Raw genomic sequence first — 21,143 nt, 5'->3', positions numbered from 1 at the left:
TCTCTCTCCTTTCTTTCTCTCCTCTCTCTCTCCTCTCCTCTCTTTCTCCTCTCCTCTCTCTCTCCTCTCATCTCTCTCTCCTCTCTCTCTTCTCTCTCTCTCTCCTCTCTCTCTCTCCTCTCTCTCCTCTCTCTCTCTTCTCTCTCTCTCTCTCTCTCTCTCTCTCTCTCTCTCTCTCTCTCTCTCTCTCTCCTCTCCCCTCTCTCTCATCTCTCTCCTCTCCTCTCTCTCTCCTCTCTCTCTCTCTCTCTCTCTCCTCTCTCTCTCCTCTCTCTCCTCTCCTCTCTCTCTCTTCTCTCTCTCTCTCCTCTCTCTCTCCTCTCTCTCTCTCTTCTCTCTCTCTCCTCTCTCTCTCTCTCCTCTCTCTCTCCTCTCTCTCTCCTCTCCACGCTCTGTCCTGGCTGGCAACAATAGCTGCCAAGTGTAACATGCTACTTTTAATTTGCAATAACACATGACAAAGCCAGATTAATGGCTCTTATGACACGAGTGTCCCTGGCGCCGGTCTTCTCCAGGACCCGGTGTACATAACGCGTGTCACACTACATTATCTCTACATCCCTCTAGTAATGGGGAGACCTGCTTTCTTTAAAGGGCTCCTCACTGCTGAGTTGGAACTTAGGAGCTGTCTGACTGGTGCACCTTGGCACAGAGCCACAGTACAGCCAAGGTTCTGGACCTTGACACACCGTCCTTCCCTTTCACTGCATGAGCCGCTTACTTTCAACTTGTTATTATTGTTATTTACCCGAGCTACCGAGTTCGTTTTTTAATAAAGTTAAATAAAGTTTGTCTGGTCTTAGTATTAAACACTGACCTCTGGTCTTAGTAGGAAACACTGACCTATGGTCTTAGTATTAAACACTGACCTCTGGTCTTAGGTATAAACACTGACCTCTGGTCTTAGTATTAAACACTGACCTCTGGTCTTAGTATTAAACACTGACCTCTGGTCTTAGTAGGAAACACTGACCTGTGGTCTTAGTAGGAAACACTGACCTCTGGTCTTAGTATTAAACACTGACCTCTGGTCTTAGTATTAAACACTGACCTCTGGTCTTAGTATTAAACACTGACCTCTGGTCTTAGTATGAAACACTGACCTCTGGTCTTAGTATTAAACACTGACCTCTGGTCTTAGTAGGAAACACTGACCTGTGGTCTTAGTAGGAAACACTGACCTCTGGTCTTAGTATTAAACACTGACCTCTGGTCTTAGTATTAAACACTGACCTCTGGTCTTAGTATTAAACACTGACCTCTGGTCTTAGTATTAAACACTGACCTCTGGTCTTAGTAGGAAACACTGACCTCTGGTCTTAGTAAGAAACACTGACCTCTGGTCTTAGTATTAAACACTGACCTCTGGTCTTAGTATTAAACACTGACATCTGGTCTTAGTAGGAAACACTGACCTCTGGTCTTAGTAGGAAACACTGACCTCTGGTCTTAGTATTAAACACTGACCTCTGGTCTTAGTATTAAACACTGACCTCTGGTCTTAGTATTAAACACTGACCTCTGGTCTTAGGATTAAACACTGACCTCTGGTCTTAGTATTAAACACTGACCTCTGGTCTTAGTATTAAACACTGACCTCTGGTCTTAGTATTAAACACTGACCTCTGGTCTTAGTAGGAAACACTGACCTCTGGTCTTAGTAGGAAACACTGACCTCTGGTCTTAGTAGGAAACACTGACCTCTGGTCTTAGTATTAAACACTGACCTCTGGTCTTAGTATTAAACACTGACCTCTGGTCTTAGTATTAAACACTGACCTCTGGTCTTAGTATTAAACACTGACCTCTGGTCTTAGTATTAAACACTGACCTCTGGTCTTAGTAGGAAACACTGACCTCTGGTCTTAGTATTAAACACTGACCTCTGGTCTTAGTAGGAAACACTGACCTGTGGTCTTAGTAGGAAACACTGACCTCTGGTCTTAGTATTAAACACTGACCTCTGGTCTTAGTATTAAACACTGACCTCTGGTCTTAGTATTAAACACTGACCTCTGGTCTTAGTATTAAACACTGACCTCTGGTCTTAGTAGGAAACACTGACCTCTGGTCTTAGGATTAAACACTGACCTCTGGTCTTAGTAGGAAACACTGACCTCTGGTCTTAGTATTAAACACTGACCTCTGGTCTTAGTATTAAACACTGACCTCTGGTCTTAGTATTAAACACTGACCTCTGGTCTTAGTAAGAAACACTGACCTCTGGTCTTAGTATTAAACACTGACCTCTGGTCTTAGTATTAAACACTGACATCTGGTCTTAGTAGGAAACACTGACCTCTGGTCTTAGTAGGAAACACTGACCTCTGGTCTTAGTATTAAACACTGACCTCTGGTCTTAGTATTAAACACTGACCTCTGGTCTTAGTATTAAACACTGACCTCTGGTCTTAGGATTAAACACTGACCTCTGGTCTTAGTATTAAACACTGACCTCTGGTCTTAGTATTAAACACTGACCTCTGGTCTTAGTATTAAACACTGACCTCTGGTCTTAGTAGGAAACACTGACCTCTGGTCTTAGTAGGAAACACTGACCTCTGGTCTTAGTAGGAAACACTGACCTCTGGTCTTAGTATTAAACACTGACCTCTGGTCTTAGTATTAAACACTGACCTCTGGTCTTAGTATTAAACACTGACCTCTGGTCTTAGTATTAAACACTGACCTCTGGTCTTAGTATTAAACACTGACCTCTGGTCTTAGTATTAAACACTGACCTCTGGTCTTAGTATTAAACACTGACCTCTGGTCTTAGTAGGAAACACTGACCTCTGGTCTTAGTAGGAAACACTGACCTGTCTCGAGTTCCATTAATATGAAATGTATAGTAGACTAAATAGTAATTACTTTGCGAACTATAATTTACTGTAACACAGAGTAGAGTAAAGCACGATGGCGTCTAGCTACAGTCATGATATCGGATGCAATATACAATTTTTTCAAACGGTGGCTCGCGGCGAGACATTGTTTTTAAAGCAGTGTTTTGATGAGCCATGATGTGAGAGAGGATTGAAGGCCCGAGGTTGATATTTTTGGAAAGATAAACTATCAGTGTCCCTCGGCTTGTGATTCCAGGTGGGTATTATTGACTGGGTCTGGAGAGGTAGTATGTAAGAACCATATCTCTACCCTACACTCCCCCACCTGAAATCCCCACACACCCAACCACCCTACACTCCCCCACCCAACCACCCTACACTCCCCCACCCAACCACCCAACCACCCTACACTCCCCCACCCAACCACCCTACACTCCCCACCCAACCACCCTACACTCCCCACCCAACCACCCTACACTCCCCCACCTGAAATCCCCACACACCCAACCACCCTACACTCCCCCACTCAACCACCCTACACGCCCCCACCCAACCATCCTACACTCCCCCACCCAACCACCCTACACTCCCCACCCAACCACCCTACACTCCCCTACCCAACCACCCTACACTCCTCCACCTGAAATTCCCACACACCCAACCACCCTACACTCCCTCACCCAACCACCCTACACTCCCCTACCCAACCACCCTACACTCCCCCACGCAACCACCCTACAATCCCAACCCAACCACCCTACACTCCCCACCCAACCACCCTACACTCCCCACCCAACCACCCTACACTCCCCACCCAACCACCCTACACTCCCCTACCTAACCACCCTACACTCCCCCACCCAACCACCCTACACTCCCCTACCCAACCACCCTACACTCCCCCACCCAACCACCCTACACTCCCCACCCAACCACCCTACCCTCCCCTACCCAACCACCCTACACTCCCCCACCTGAAATCCCCACACACCCAACCACCCTACACTCCCCCACCCAACCACCCTACACTCCCCCACCCAACCACCCTACACCCCCTGCTTCCCTCTGCTCTCACTAGGGCTGGAGAGGGAGTATTCGTGCGTCCCAAATTGCACCTTCCCTATTCCCTATTTTCCCCATAGGGCTCGGGTCAAAAGTAGTGCACTATAAAGGGAATAGAGCACCATTTGGAACGCAAGCTATATAAGAACCACAGAGCCCTGTTCCCTCTGCTCTGCTCTTTCATCAGCATGCCGCCCGGCCCGGGGAACTTAAATCAAGGGAATGGCAGGACATCAAGGAGATCATTTGAGACTGAATAGCCGTAGAAACATGGGGCTGTCATCTATTAGAGGAGAGGACCCTCCAAAACACGCCGCCGAGCAGCTCTCCTCTCTCTACGAGCCCCTCTATCTGTCCTTATAAGTCCTTCCTCACCATGTCCTCTAATGCCTGTCTCTCTCTCTCTCTCTGTCTCTCTCTCTTTGTCCTTATAGGTCCTTCCTCACCATATCCTCTAATGCCTCTCTCTCTCTCTCTCTCTCTCTCTCTCTCTCTCTCTCTCTCTCTCTCTCTCTCTCTCTCTCTCTCTCACTTTACAGGTCCTTCCTCACCCTGTCCCCTAATGCCTCTGTCTCTCTCTCTCTCTATCTTTGTCCTTATAGGTCCTTCCTCACCATATCCTCTAATGCCTCTCTCTCTCTCTCTCTCGCTCTCTCTCTCTCTCTCTCTCTCTCTCTCTTTGTCCTTACAGGTCCTTCCTCACCATGTCCTCTAATGCCTCTCTCTCTCTCTCTCTCTCTCTCTCTCTCTCTCTCTCTCTCTCTCTCTCTCTCTCTCTCTCTCTCTCTCTCTCTCTCTCTCTCTCTCTCTCTCCTTACAGGTCCTTCCTCATCCTGTCCTCTAATGCCTACTCTGCCCTTCAGTATCAATCTGCATGGAAATGTGTGCCTTCTATCATCCGATGACTAGATATTACACCCCGGCTAATAGGAAAGACTTCTTGTAGAATAGTCTGAAAATTAACTCTTGTAAAATGTCAGCCGTTTGCATTCTGCCTTACGATCTCTCTCTCCACTAGCAGCATCTCTTTACAGCGGAAGAGAGTTGATTATGTCATTTGCCTTGTCCACGTCATGCTGGTTTTTATATCTCTGCCAGGAAATCTACCTTCGACACGTCATTAGTCATACCCTCTCCCTCCCATCCTTCCCTTCCTCCATCCCTCCACGCGGCACACACATAATACATCCTATTCCACCGAATACCCCCACAAACCCTGCTCGCTGCTCGCGCTTCTCCTCTCCACTTCCACCCGACAAATGTCATACAGGACAAAAGAAAACGGCGTGAAATCCTACTGCATATCGTCGTACGCTCATTAGCTACTTTTCCTTACATACTACAGAAACAAGGGACTCGTTCCCCTCCCAGTTCCCCTCCCAACACCAGTCTCCTTCCATAGTGTACATGTCCTCTTAACACAGTCTGGTTGTGAATGAATGGTCCTGCTCCATTATTCTCACCAGATGCTTATGTAGTGACATTAGAAAGCATGTTGCTTACAGATCCAATAATCTATATGGCCCCGGGCTTCTTATATCCACTACCTACTCTTTGAGACAGTAAAAAAAGAGAGGGAAAGAGAGACGGGCAGGGGTGGAGGGGGGAGACGGAGTGATAGAGGCAGAGGGGGTAAATGAGCGAGAGAGAACAAGAGGGGAAAGAGAGAGGGGGAGAGAGGGAGAGAGAGGGATAGAGGGAGAGTGAACAATAGTGGAAAGAGAGACGGGAGAGAGAGAGAGAGCGAGGGAGAGAGAGAGAGGGGGGGAGAGAGAGAGAGAGAGCGAGAGAGAGAGAGAGAGAGAGAGAGAGAGAGGGAGAGGGAGAGAGAGAGAGAGCGAGGGAGAGAGAGATTGAAGGGGGGAGAGGAAGAGAGAGAACAAGTGGGGAGAGAGAGAGAGAGAGAGAGAGAGAGAGAGAGACAGGGAGGATGAGGTGCTGCTGGTGTTAAACGTGCCTCCTACACCGGAGGTGGTAGACGTTGGTTTCTTGAGTGACCTGGGTGGTTGGCTACATCATCTTGACATGTAATTATCTAAGCCCCTCTTAATCACTTCAACAAAGATTAATTGCACAAGACAACAGTGGAGGTCATGTCTTCAAATCAAACAGCTCTTCCACTTCTTCATGGCACACTAGAACACATTATCATGGTACATTTAGCCTTTATGGTTTTCCTGTAGTATCACTTTGCTCTGGCAATACACATCAGAATGTCTGATGCTGTACACTAGCTAGTTGTGTATGATGTTATGAAGACTGGGAGATATTCTATTCAGTATTTTCTATTTTGACTAGAAATGCTCCGATCTGTTCTGATCTGAAGTGAATCTGTATTAGAACACATCAACTCATCAAGGTGCTCTGAGTCAGACAACATCAAGATGCTCTGAGTCAGACAACATCAAGGTGCTCTGAGTCAGACAACATCAAGGTGCTCTGAGTCAGACAACATCAAGATGCTCTGAGTCAGACAACATCAAGATGCTCTGAGTCAGACAACATCAAGATGCTCTGAGTCAGACAACATCAAGATGCTCTGAGTCAGACAACATCAAGATGCTCTGAGTCAGACAACATCAAGATGCTCTGAGTCAGACAACATCAAGGTGCTCTGAGTCAGACAACATCAAGGTGCTCTGAGTCAGACAACATCAAGGTGCTCTGAGTCAGACAACATCAAGGTGCTCTGAGTCAGACAACATCAAGGTGCTCCGAGTCAGACAACATCAAGGTGCTCCGAGTCAGACAACATCAAGGTGCTCCGAGTCAGACAACATCAAGGTGCTCTGAGTCAGACAACATCAAGGTGCTCTGAGTCAGACAACATCAAGGTGCTCCGAGTCAGACAACATCAAGGTGCTCCGAGTCAGACAACATCAAGGTGCTCTGAGTCAGACAAAATCAAGATGCTCTGAGTCAGACAACATCAAGGTGCTCTGAGTCAGACAACATCAAGGTGCTCTGAGTCAGACAACATCAAGGTGCTCCGAGTCAGACAACATCAAGGTGCTCTGAGTCAGACAACATCAAGGTGCTCTGAGTCAGACAACATCAAGATGCTCTGAGTCAGACAACATCAAGGTGCTCTGAGTCAGACTACATCAAGGTGCTCTGAGTCAGATAACATCAAGGTGCTCTGAGTCAGACAACATCAAGGTGCTCCGAGTCAGACAACATCAAGGTGCTCCGAGTCAGACAACATCAAGGTGCTCTGAGTCAGACAAAATCAAGATGCTCTGAGTCAGACAACATCAAGGTGCTCTGAGTCAGACAACATCAAGGTGCTCTGAGTCAGACAACATCAAGGTGCTCCGAGTCAGACAACATCAAGGTGCTCTGAGTCAGACAACATCAAGGTGCTCTGAGTCAGACAACATCAAGATGCTCTGAGTCAGACAACATCAAGGTGCTCTGAGTCAGACTACATCAAGGTGCTCTGAGTCAGATAACATCAAGGTGCTCTGAGTCAGACAACATCAAGGTGCTCTGAGTCAGACAACATCAAGGTGCTCTGAGTCAGACAACATCAAGGTGCTCTGAGTCAGACAACATCAAGGTGCTATGAGTCAGACAACATCAAGGTGCTCCGAGTCAGACAACATCAAGGTGCTCCGAGTCAGACAACATCAAGGTGCTCTGAGTCAGACAACATCAAGGTGCTCCGAGTCAGACAACATCAAGGTGCTCATAGCCAGACAACAACAACAACAACAACACAACATTTTGGGGCAAATACTATTCTGAGGAATAAGAAAGCCTTTTCTCTTACCTTCATCTCGTTTCCTCTTCTCGCCATTTGACCGGGGAATACCCAGGATGCCGTTGATGGAGTAGGACCCCACAGGGTCGTTGGAAGGGCTTGTTACAGGTGGAGAGGCCTGGCTCGGTACTGAGGGAAAAGAGACATTTTCTAATTATTATTTCACCTTTATTTTGTGGTACTGTGTAGCTCAGTTGGTAGAGGATGGCACTTGCAGGATCGTGGTTTCGATTCCCAGAACCACCCATAACTAAATGTATACACACAGTAGCCGACTGTAAGTTGGTTTGGATGAAGCATCTACTAAATAGTATTTCATGTTATTATTTAACCAGGTTGTTCAAATTGAGTAGAAAATATATATTTTTCAATGGAGACAAGGGTGATTAACAAGGGTTGGGGTTATGATACATCTTACCCATGGTGTGGCCTGGTGTAAGGGTTAGGGTTATGATACATCTTACCCATGGTGTGGCCTGGTGTAAGGGTTAGGGTTAGGATACATCTTACCCATGGTGTGGCCTGGTGTAAGGGTTAGGATACATCTTACCCATGGTGTGGCCTGGTGTAAGGGTTAGGATACATCTTACCCATGGTGTGGCCTGGTGTAAGGGTTAGGGTTATGATACATCTTACCCATGGTGTGGCCTGGTGTAAGGGTTAGGGTTAGGATACATCTTACCCATGGTGTGGCCTGGTGTAAGGGTTAGGATACATCTTACCCATGGTGTGGCCTGGTGTAAGGGTTAGGATACATCTTACCCATGGTGTGGCCTGGTGTAAGGGTTAGGATACATCTTACCCATGGTGTGGCCTGGTGTAAGGGTTAGGATACATCTTACCCATGGTGTGGCCTGGTGTAAGGGTTACGAAACATCTTACCCATGGTGTGGCCTGGTGTAAGGGTTAGGGTTATGATACATCTTACTCATGGTGTGGCCTGGTGTAAGGGTTAGGGTTATGATACATCTTACCCATGGTGTGGCCTGGTGTAAGGGTTAGGGTTAGGATACATCTTACCCATGGTGTGGCCTGGTGTAAGGGTTAGGGTTAGGATACATCTTACCCATGGTGTGGCCTGGTGTAAGGGTTAGGATACATCTTACCCATGGTGTGGCCTGGTGTAAGGGTTAGGATACATCTTACCCATGGTGTGGCCTGGTGTAAGGGTTAGGATACATCTTACCCATGGCGTGGCCTGGTGTAAGGGTTAGGATACATCTTACCCATGGCGTGGCCTGGTGTAAGGGTTAGGGTTAGGATACATCTTACCCATGGCGTGGCCTGGTGTAAGGGTTAGGGTTAGGATACATCTTACCCATGGTGTGGCCTGGTGTAAGGGTTAAGATACATCTTACCCATGGCGTGGCCTGGTGTAAGGGTTAGGATACATCTTACCCATGTTGTGGCCTGGTGTAAGGGTTAAGATACATCTTACCCATGGCGTGGCCTGGTGTAAGGGTTAGGATACATCTTACCCATGGTGTGGCCTGGTGTAAGGGTTAGGATACATCTTACCCATGGTGTGGCCTGGGGCAGACAGGGATGTTCCATCTGGAGACGGGTGGAAAGGCTGCTGGACTTTTGTTCGTATTATCCTGTGATCACAGGAAAGAAAAGATGGAGTCAGTGCTTCCTGCTCTTGGATCAGTTGACTGATGAGATGGCGTCAGTGCTTCCTCCTGCTCTTGGATCAGTTGACTGACGAGGTGTGCGTCAGTGCTTCCTGCTCTTGGATCAGTTGACTGACGAGATGGCGTCAGTGCTTCCTGCTCTTGGATCAGTTAACTGACGAGATGGTGTCAGTGCTGCTTCCTGCTCTTGGATCAGTTGACTGATGAGATGGCGTCAGTGCTTCCTCCTGCTCTTGGATCAGTTGACTGACAAGATGGCGTCAGTGCTGCTTCCTGCTCTTGGATCAGTTGACTGATGAGATGGCGTCAGTGCTTCCTCCTGCTCTTGGATCAGTTGACTGACAAAATGGCGTCAGTGCTGCCTCCTGCTCTTGGATCAGTTGACTGACAAGATGGCGTCAGTGCTGCCTCCTGCTCTTGGATCAGTTGACTGACAAGATGGCGTCAGTGCTGCCTCCTGCTCTTGGATCAGTTGACTGACAAGATGGCGTCAGTGCTGCTTCCTGCACTTGGATCAGTTGACTGACAAGATGGCGTCAGTGCTGCCTCCTGCACTTGGATCAGTTGACTGACATTTCACACAATACATCATGAGGCTATCCTTTTGAACATCACCGTGAACGAAGGGCCAGAATGGTCAGTGGTTTAACTTGTTGTTTTTGCAACCTAAACTTCTTCTAATCACAGATTGGATGTTGAAGAACAGATGTTGGACTACATTCTCTATATAATGAACTATTTATTACCAGGACCCATAGTGCAATGTGTCTGAGTGAGATGTCAGTAGTATCTCACCATAATAATGGGTCCAATCCAAAGTCCAGGTGTAGAAACAGCAGTGCCTACATGTTAGAAAGCCTACTGTACCTTTAAAAGGTGAGATCTGGAGAAGAAAAGTCTTCATTGCACTTTTGCTCTGAGAGGTGATCTTGCAAACAAAGCATGAAATCACATCAATTCACCTCAATGATTGGCTTCACTGGTTCTACCTGGCCTGAGCTAATCAGCTCTCCTTCTCTCTCCTTCTCTCTCCTTTCCCCTCCTTCTTTCCCTCTCTCCCTGCCACATGGTAAAGGTTTCCAGGGCTCTCTCTCTCTCTGACTGCTGCCCCTTGGCTTGTCCAGGGCTGTGTCCCAAATGGCAACTCTATTCCCTATATGGTGCACTACTTTTGACCCGAGCTCTATGGCACCCATAGCCCTATATCCCTACGGGCCATGGTCAAGGATAGTGCGCTATATAGGGACTAGGTTGCCATTTGTGACTGACCACAGCTCTGAGGTCTCTGTGGCTTCAGCAGCAGCCCCCCCAGTGCCAACCCCGGTGTGGACGAGGGTCTATTGATCGAGGGCTTTGGGGGGAGAAAAAAGTTGGGGATTAGTCACAGGCCCAAACAGATGCAAATAGAAAGCTATAAATTATATGTGACAGGAAAGCAATATTTCCTTATTGCCTTGCACAAGCTTACGCCAGCATTAGATTCCTTTAACCTGACTGGCACCGCGGGGAAGAGGGGAGCTGTCATTGTAATGTGTAAACTTTAAAACTATTTATCATGTATGACATGGTGTGTACCTATTTTAGAACACGGACGGAGCGCGGTAAAGGTGGATCGAGGACGTGGAGGACACATAATGACACGTGTCCCAGTTTGCTTGGTTTCCTAATCCTAACACAGATCTGTTGTTGAGAATTTGACGTTTCTTGGTATTTTATTAACATAATAGTATTGTTATTTAAGACCTCTGTTTTATTAGATTGTGTTGCAAATTGAACCCCTTGGTCTGAGACTGAACAATTGAACAATTTACACCGCCTACAATTATTTTAGACGTTAACTAAAAGTCTTAGCCTTTGGGGGTGGAGGGGGACATCATTTCACTATTTGATTTAGAATTTTAGGAACAGTGTAGGTATAATTTTTTTAATAAAAAAAAGATTTGATAAAATATTGGATTTGGCCTTTACTACTATAGGCCATAGAAACACATTGAACAACACATGCATAAATGGCAAAGGAATAAGGTTTTAAAGTGTCTGTCCCAAATCTAGAAGATATCAGAAAGCTCAGGAAATAGTGGACACATATTTAACCTCTTTTTATTTTTTTGGCACAAAACTATCTCCATAACTCCATTCATTGTTTAAACTAGTACCAAGTTACCTTCCGACGGAGAACACCATTGTGATAAGACGGAGAACACCATTGTGATAAGACGGGGAACACCATTGTGATAAGACGGAGAACACCATTGGGATAAAACAGAGAACACAATTGTGATAAAACAGAGAACACCATTGTGATAAAACGGAGAACACCATTGTGTTCGTGAGAATCTCGTCTTTCCACAAAGTGTTCCATGTTCGTTTTTTTTTGGGGGGGGGGGGGGGGGGGCTAAACCGTTCGGACACTACGGACATAATTTGTGAGAAGAACGATTTTTGAGGGATGTCTCGTGGTCTGACAAACATCGCTGTAGCTCGGCCACCAACAACCGCAGATGCGGAATGCCGACACGGGTGGATGCGGTGGATTGAGACTCAGCCCATGCAAAACAAATAAAGATATCTCGAGCTTAAACTGATGGATTTGGATGGGTATTTGTTTTTATTATGTTACTTAGACTGATGCGCCGGTAGACCCTTCAGGATTTTAATTGAAACCCCTCAAGATCTAATATTTATGTTGTTGACTGTAGACGCAAAGGACCAAGATATTCAGCTATATATTGTTTAAGATGACTGTGGTATTGATATTGTTTTGAGGTTCAAGGAGTAAAGTACCCACTACTGTCAGACCTCTCCTTAGGGCAAAGCTACAATACAACGACTAGCCTTCCCAGAGATCACATATCAATATTTTATTTACATTTTTTTTTCCCCACTTCACTCCATAACAGTTATTTGACCCCCTGACTTCTGTGTGCGATATAAATCCAGAAGACTTTATTTGGAATACATGTTCTTGATATCGAATAAGCAATTTGAAGGAATGAATTAATGACTTAGCTGTTGCTGAAAATCCCCCGAAGAAATATTAAAATTGCTTTACTTTTGAATCAATATTATTGAACGCCATTGAGGACCTTTTTTTATGTCTAGTAGCGGCTAGCGGCGATACTTGTTGTGGGGTAATTTCTTCCTTGTGGCGCGGTGGCCCAGACCCAGTCCAGCCAGACACCAACTACAACAGGATCTCTATAACAGTTAATAATGCATACAGGGGAACAGTGTTTAAACCTAGATCCTCTTATGTCAACAGTCCCGGGGTCACTTTTGTTTGGCCATAAAAACCCCTTTTAGAGTAACGGTCAGTAGTCCCAGTCCTTCCCTTTGTCTAAGCTTTGTTAGTGCAGCCAATTCTCCATGTGATTCACCTTGTTTAAAAGATAAGTGCTATACTGGCCAATATGAAGTTACTGCCTGGTCTGTTGTGTACTGGATGGAACATCAACCAGTGTTTTGAAGACAGTTTTAGAAAAACACTTATTGGGAATGTGCTGTGTGTTTGTAACTGCTATTGAGTCATAATCCTAGACATATAGTCTACTGATGCATGGTTAGCATTGAACCTTCCACTGTAGAATTGGCCTTTTCTGGTCTCAAGGAAGCAGGCTTAGACAGATATTTCATACAATTACTATCCAACAATTCAGTCAAAATATTGCATTGGACTGACTTGAGTTAAAACAGTGTGTGTGTGTGTGTGTGTGTGTGTGTGTGTGTGTGTGTGTGTGTAGAATAAAGTGTAAAATAATTTAAATGTAACATTGAACCCCTATAAGGTTATTCACTTCACAAAGAGAAATATTCAGCATTATGAAATTAAAATAAATTCAAAGTAGGTTTCGTCTTTGGTTAATAGAATTACATTTAGTTAAATTCACATTTTAATACCCCCCCCCCCACCCCCAATAATAAACAAAGACACATAGGGGATTATTTCAGTTAAAAAATAGCTAAGCGAGATTGAATTTGATTCTAATTGAAAACTTTATAGGTGGATCTTTTAATGATATGAATGTACATTTTGAATCTATCACATACATGTGTCTGAGACTGCTTAAATGGGCCTTTTTAAGCAATCACGAGGCATGAAATGAATTTTTCTTCAGCTCTTTCTCTATTTAAAAAGATGTCTTGTGTGGGGCTGTCTGTCCATGCTCTTTCTGCAGTCAGCTCATTAAAGTGTGATGCCGCTGCTGCCTCTATGGAACACTGCCTCTTAACGAAAGTTCATCACCGAGGATCTCTGGCGGGTAGGGGGTCTATTTCTCTACCTCTTTCTCCCCCTCCCTTCTCTCACAATGCTATCTCTCTCTCTCTCTCTCTCTCTCTCTGCTATCTCTCTTACACCCCTTGGTCTGTTTCACCAATGCACTCAAAGTCCTCTTTGTGATCATGATGTTTCCTTGTTACTTTACAGGAGTGAAGGCCAGTATATGTGGTGGTATTATAATGCAGTTCTCCACATCAACCGTAAATACACCATCTGACCTCAATCTTGCACGTGCAATCTTAACCAGCGGGGCAGGCAGGATCCTCTCCAAATTAGATTTGTATGAGGAAGTTTTCAGAATATCTATTTACATAAAATGTCATTTGATAATGAATTCATAACGCGTGTTTTTAGTGAAAATACACTGCCCACTCTTTGTTTCACTGGTTGGACAAATACACTGATATAGGCAGAATGCTTTGGCAGATAACAATCCCATTATTTTACAAACTATAACAGCGATATGTGAAATAAGACAAAATGCAACTGCATTTACCAAAGGCCAATCAGAGAAAAATAGACGATGCATGTACATACAGGTGCGCCTGAACAAGGAAGTTAACCCACTGTTCCTAGACCAGTTAACCCACTGTTCCTAGACCAGTTAACCCACTGTTCCTAGACCTGTTCCTAGGCCGTCATTGAAAATAAGAATTTGTTCTCAACTGACTTGCCTAGTTAAATAAAGGGAAAAAATTCTAAATAAAATAAAAACAGGTACTCCTCTTTAAATAGACCACACGACTCCACAAAGCTTCAAACCAAACCAGCTATAGGTCTAAAATGTAAAGAAAATGTCCAATACAACACATTAGATGTGCTGCTATTGAACAATTGCTCGGCTTTCGGTGCCACGCGGGATCTGGTCACCGGCTTGCCCTATTGATCGGTTTTCATCCAGACAGATTCACTTCGTCCTAAGATATACTGCTGATTGCTGGGGGAGTTTGGACTGAAAGATTGAATTGCACCGTCGAGACCACCCTCGATGGGAGAAAAAGTTTGTCAAACTCTGGACGTATAGGTCCTATAGGCTCCTATGCTGCAGTGCAGTTCATAGATGGAAAACGTACATTGATAAAAAAAAATAACGTGAGAGTTCATCACGACTTCGAAGAGGCTTTAGAAATACTGTTAAATAGTCGTAAAGATGTTCTATCCGTATAACAGCCAATGGAAGTAAATTATACAGTATATAATAAAGTCAATCTCCTGTAAAAAATTATAATAATAATGAAATGTAGGCCAGGCGTTGAGGCCTAAACATGGACAGACGAAAGCACTGCTGCTATTATTGTAATTTGTCAATTTTCTTGATGAAATTTGCAAGGATGTTTCCCAATTTTATGATTTTATATATTTTCCAGATGTTTTTGACGTTATAACATAATACTATTTTACGTTTTCATTCAAAGGAATAGACTTATTGGTTATGTCATTATTAATAAAGAAATAGTGTTTACCTGTTAATGGACGAGACGCTTGGAACCGTGTCGTTGTCACAGACGCCCTCAGCTAACAGTCTGTCTCTGATTTCCCACGCGAACATGGTCGGATTCTGGCGCTTGTAGTCCGCTATTTTATCCACAACCTTTGGAGTCGCCACTTTCGGTTTGGACCCACCAATAACTCCTGGCTTTATACTTCCGGTCTCGTAGTATCTGCAACAATAATCAACAACGTATCGATCATGAAACATCTAGGCTATCTGTTGGATGGACAAGTCTTCGTTTTCTTGGCTAGAGTTGATTTAAATTATCATTAGATTTGTGGATGTATTCGAATGTTATGCACCTTATGCCCCCAAAATACTGTGTTGCGCCTACAGGGCATTCAACCCGCAAACATCTCCAAAATGTGCACATTGTCGTCTGAGGCAAACTTTATATATATATGTACTTTATAGCCTAGGCTATACTCTAACTCTGTGTGGTGGAGTGACTTAAAATCGTTTTGTAGGATCCAAAAATAACAGCGAAGACTTATGATCAAATAATGGAGCTATTCCTTCCGGCTAGAACCCATTACAATGGTGTCCAACTTTATCGTCTGTGCCAAAAAAAGACTAAGAAAATATTAAGAAAACATGCAATAAATTTCAAATGACATGCTACCAAGTGTTGCTATTTAACTAATTTAGACAAACATTCCAAGTGCATAAAACAAATACCTTTTAAAATCCTTTTGATAGCTGAAAAATATTATAAAAACATTCAAATGTCGTACGGACACGAACCCAAGACAATTCAGTTGTAATCTGATAAACCTAAATGACGGGAATACCAGTTTAGCTGTGTACAGACACAGTACCGCTCCTCGTGATGGCTAGGATTAAGTCAGATATTGTTTCTTATATCCTCATTATGTGTGTATAATATACTGACGTGTTTCCACTCTTTTTTTTTAAGCCATGTTTTGTGATATTTTGGTCGAATCTGTTTTATTTGGGGTCTGCCAATATGTAGGGATAAGAGTTGCAGGACAGGTGCATTTTATTTTATTTTTAAGAGTGCGTTTTTCTGTCTCATGATGGGTAGTTTCTCCACGGTCTTACCTGCCCAGTATTTTGCTGACACAGCCGTGGCTGACCCGTAGTTGTCTCGAAATGTCACAGGGTCTCACTCCTTGGTGCGCGAGTTCTACGATTCTTGTCCTCACCACGTCAGGTAGGGGTCTGCCGTTGACAAACACCCCGCCTAGCTGGTTCACACCGCCGTGCCCTATATGGGAGACAACAACAGCACAGAAAACCATAACATTAAATACAGGGGTGTGGGAGATTTTGTAGGTTATAGTATCACCTCAGCTATAATGCATTGTGTGGCATTACAACGTTTCAACGGAACATTTTAGACATATCATATCTAAGCATCCGGTCTTGAATATGATTTTAATGGTCCAATATCCAAGCCTGTACTTTAAGATGGACATGTGGTTGTGGGTTGGGGGCTATATTATTCTTTCCCAGGGACGTCATCAATTCATGTATTAAAAAAATAAAAAACATGTTTATCAACTCTGTTTGTAGGCTACTCTGAAGATGTGCGTGATAAGGTCACGTAGGCTATAACTTTTAGAAGACAGTATCATGTTATAGCCTACCATTAGCTACTATAACATATTTGTACGTGAATGGTTGATTGTCCAATATTGCTCCTCCATTGAATATCAGGCTAGTTTCCTGCAGGCTATCCTGTTCAATAGCAATGCTGTCATTTTACAATCCCCCCCCCAAAAATTAGGTAATTAACAATTTATAAACACATGCTTAATTAGCATAAATGGTCTATATGATAGTTGGAATATTCTTCATACTTTAATTAGACCGATTCTATTTTATAAAATGGTAACACTGCAGTAATAATACGTATCATCTCTCGTCTATATCGTTTAATACAAAGCGGATATCTTTTCAACTCTGGCCCACGGCTCGGGTTGGCTATAGAGTTACACGCTCTTTCATTTTCTTTTCTCCGTAATTATAAATAATTAAGCGCTTTGATTACTCATATTACATATTATTTTGTAAATGAACAAAAAAAAAAGGGGGGTAAATTATTCACAAGCATGAACAAAACAACATCTAACTCCATCCATTATTTCACCCCCGCACAACAACAATAGGCCTTTCAATATCATGTCAAGTAAATTTGTAACAATATTATATTCAATTAAGATACTGTTCATTTTAATGTGTATATTGTTTAAGTGTTATTTGGTAAATCAATAAATTGGTGCCTATTAGAATATTGGCCTAATAAATTGGCACGGACCTGTCAATGACACGTATTAACCTGGTGACAGGTTTACTAATTCCAATGTGACGTGTTTTGTTCTTCTATTTTTTTTTCTTCAAATTTGGTAACGCTACACAAAACGTGGGCCTTTTTATGAGTTTATTGTGCACAATTGAGAAAAAATACAAACAAAATAATATATTAGATGTACGTGCGCCGGTCTGTAAATAAGCACATATTATAAACACAATATTTTCAGTTAAAAAAAATAGTCTCAAATGTGCCTTGAAAAAAATGAACATTCCCATCGAAGTTGATTGTAATTCAGGCTACATTAAAACGCTGGGGTGTTTTTGGTTTTTTGTCGGTTGTGATATGCAACAACATGCAGACGATGTTGCATTGTCAGTGGAATGAGTGCATCGCTGTCAACGATAATATTCGCTAGGCTTATTGGCCTATTTAGAATCATTATCTGTTTTCACAGGCTCCGTTTTCGTTGCAAACACAACAATATCTGAAAAAAACTCATTATCTACTTACGGTGCATCGCTGAGAACGGGTCTACTTTGCAGTGAATATCCATCGGATAGCAAAGGAAAGACGGGTAATCAATGGAAGTCGCCGTTTCGCCTTTGTAATGCAGATAAAAATGGGAAGAAACGGAAAAACTTTATTCGATTAAAGATTTCGCTTTTCCCTCCACTCAGTCAATGAGAGGGTTTAACTTCTTCTAAAAGTTGCCGTCGTGGTAACAGTCCGTGCCGAGAATAGAGGCTACTGCTGGTCAGGTGCAGAACATGACCGACGCTTGGTTCATCAACGTGGAAATGTTTTTCAGTTTGAGTTGGATTTTCAAAACCTGGAATGATGAGATGATTTTTCTCAGAACATGATGACGAATAGGACAAACCTTTACGTCTAAAACCGTTCCTGACAGTCCTGTGGTAAATAGATAGATCCTAGTTCCGGCCTTGATTTGCTGGTTGGTTGCGGTGGGTAGTACGCTCAGATACGCATAGACATGACAGAAGAAACATGGACACTGTGGGGAGTCTGGTGCCCTGGTACCTTCCCCTTTTCCTTGACTCTAAAATGGGGTGGATGCGTTAGCCTGAATCTTTGGGTTGAGAATGAAGCCCCTCACCGTGTGTGCGTTTCTAAAAGCAAGCTGCCTGCCCCCCCCCCCTCCCCTCCGCGGACCCCCTTGCTTATGGATGAGTTGTCAGACAAAGGCAATAGATTCCAACACTTTGTGATTCGCCAACGCAAAAACCTGGAGCCCAAACGAGGAGGTCCCAGGGTCTGACACACCGAAAGGGGAGGGAAAATAAACAAGGAATTGACTCGGAGTTTTAAGATCAGAGTTTCCAGACATTAGATCGGGACGAGGGGTAAATGAAAGCCATTTTTGACTTTATCAATATCTAGAGTTTATCTTATTAGATGAATAACGGACTGAGATAGGAATAGACTAACATTTGGGTGAACATACTATCGCTAGACGTTTTACAAGTTGGCATAACTGTACAAATAGCCTAACGCATATTTCCTGGCTTGGTAAATCATTATTTTCTTGTTGAGATTATGTTATGTAGGCTGCTGGAATGCATCGTTGTGCTAGTCTACTTAATGACGCTAATGCTTCATGCGTGTACATTATAAGTATTTTACATGTTCTGCTATGTAGGCCTACAGCTCAAATGCGATTGTTTTGCACGTTGTTTACATGTAAACAAACGCTGCATGTCTTATGTATATAGGTTTAACGTACTATGTGAAGTATAACGAGAAGAGGGGAGTGGAGGGCTCTGGACAATCGGTCGTCGATACATTGACCTTTTATGTTATTTTATTGATTCGGTAATCATGACCACCTTCCTGTGATGGATGTACAGCCTGCGCTGACTGGGCCGAGGGGCGAGTAGTTGTATAGGGGCTGGAGGTGAGATTGGACAGGGGAGCCGGGTGCCGGGGTTGGCAGTGTGTGTGTCAACACAACCCGCAGTGCTCTCCTCCGCACCTTCTGTAGATGGCGCTCACAGGTTTCATTTGTCTAAACCGTTTAAACCGACCGTATACTTCTGGTGTCAAAAGAAGTTACAACTCCGGTTGCAAGTCAAACTGTGGATGCTCCATGTTCATGGGATTAGTGATGACAGTAATATGAATATTGATTAGCTTCGATAAATAGGTCTACATGTCACTGACTGCATGGATTGAATTTCACTGCCAATGTAGAATTGTAATGCGGCAAAATTCCTAGTGCTTGTTATAACACCGGCCATATTATTATAATCAAATGAATCATTTAAATAAAATTGAAACAATTCAGGTAGCCTACCAAACAGAATTTACTTTTTTTCTGACACAAATTCATTCAACTTTCTTTTTTTTAGGGGGGGGGGGGGGGGGGGGGGTTGTCTTATTTCAGATATATTTATGATTTATTTTTGATATCCAATTATTTTTTGTTGATTTAATTACATACATGAAATAGTTAAAGTGTAGGCTATGGGCTAGCTCTACAGAGCCACCATCATCCTGCGAAAGGTTGAACGGTAATATTAATACAACAAAAATATCAATATTCATCATGGTAATATATTAACCATAACAAACAATTTTGATTATTCTCGTTCTTATTTATATTCCTAGTATTCATAATAATTAACAGCAAAATTATAACTACCACAAAAAAATATTGTTAGAGTTTAGTTATATTAATTCGTTTTTTTTTATAGGCCTTTAGGCTATAAATGTGAATGTCTCCAACGTCTTCAATCGACATGTTGTTTAAGGCCAGTACTGGAGGGTGGCCCTCACGAAGGTCCAACGTTGGATGAGAGAGCTGCGTGCCTGGTGGCACTTGATATTTTTTGGGGGGGATTGTATTTTTTGGGGGGACATCTCTGAGGAACATAGGCGGCTACATCTATTGCTCTGCCTTCTGGTCAGGTTAGGGGATAATTTCTCTTATAGGCCCTACTGTTTTTGGAGTGAGCTTCTGGTACAATATGTAGCACTATAGGGTGTAATTTCACACTCCACTGCACATTTCCCCTAAAGCTAAGTTTATTTTTTTTTCTATAAGACCCCCCAATTCTTTTCCGCTGTCCTTGTGCTCTGCGCGATTTGGTCTCCAAGTGCAAAAAAATTAGGCGTTAATGTCGCCCCCCCCCTCCTCCATTAGGGGACCAAGTATGAAAATGATTGTAAACACCGCATATGGTAAATGAATACAAAGATGCTGACTATGTTTATTTTCATTGTCCTATCACTTGAATAGCACAGGGCGCGTGTGTGGCGTGTTTGACCCTCTGTTCGGTTCCTTGGCTCGTATCACCCCTCTTTTTTAGAGCGAGAGGCCGTTCTATTCAGCCCCCTACACAGGGTCAGATCCTATTTAAAAGCGATTCAGTGGGAAATTAAACAAGACGATGCCTGAATAGATTGGTGTTTCGGTCGCTGCAATTTATTGCAGACCCAAAGCAAGTTCTGTTAAGACGGTGGGCTTTAAGAAGACATTGACTTACAAAGTGTCTTATTTTGTGGTTCACTTAGATTATTTACATGATGTGCATAACCACCATTTTATTTATGAGCGTGCGAGTCCAAGAGTGCCTGTAGATGATTCATTTCTACAACCCCTGAACTTTACATTACCTATAGTAGGCTAGGATAGCCAACTGACATGGTGTAGGCCAGAAAGGGAATTATTTACGATAAATAGGCCTACATTCGGATTGTCGCCAATAGTTTTTTTTTTTTTTGGGGGGGGGGGGGGGGGGGAACATATTTTGGGACACCAGTGACCACACCCAT

The 21,143-nt window shown here is 43.5% G+C and overlaps 1 protein-coding gene across 7 annotated transcripts in view; it reads right to left on the bottom strand.

The window, feature by feature from the left end:
- The window catches only part of LOC110514249 (paired box protein Pax-2a-like), a 74,775-nt gene extending 56,306 nt beyond the window's left edge, over positions 1 to 18,469 (bottom strand). For 3 of the 7 annotated variants that reach the window (XR_005053281.1, XM_036988284.1, XM_036988262.1), the window contains exons 1-6: positions 17,862 to 18,469; positions 16,136 to 16,313; positions 15,752 to 15,772; positions 15,045 to 15,242; positions 9,187 to 9,266; positions 7,678 to 7,797 (exon numbers count right to left, since the gene is read on the bottom strand). Coding sequence is in view for 6 of the 7 variants with exons in the window: in XM_036988284.1 (XP_036844179.1) it covers positions 7,678 to 7,797; positions 9,187 to 9,266; positions 15,045 to 15,242; positions 15,752 to 15,772; positions 16,136 to 16,313; positions 17,862 to 17,904 (640 nt within the window). In the remaining variant the exon portion in view is untranslated. The remainder of the gene's footprint in view (positions 1 to 7,677; positions 7,798 to 9,186; positions 9,267 to 15,044; positions 15,243 to 15,751; positions 15,773 to 16,135; positions 16,314 to 17,861) is intronic. The other 4 variants (XM_036988287.1, XM_036988283.1, XM_036988276.1 and 1 more) reach the window with 3 other exon arrangements.
- Positions 18,470 to 21,143: the final 2,674 nt, after the last annotated feature.

This window comes from Oncorhynchus mykiss, chromosome 1, assembly GCF_013265735.2.
Source record: "Oncorhynchus mykiss isolate Arlee chromosome 1, USDA_OmykA_1.1, whole genome shotgun sequence".
NCBI classification, from domain to species: Eukaryota; Metazoa; Chordata; class Actinopteri; order Salmoniformes; family Salmonidae; genus Oncorhynchus; species Oncorhynchus mykiss.
This window is presented reverse-complemented; position numbering and strand designations above follow the sequence as displayed.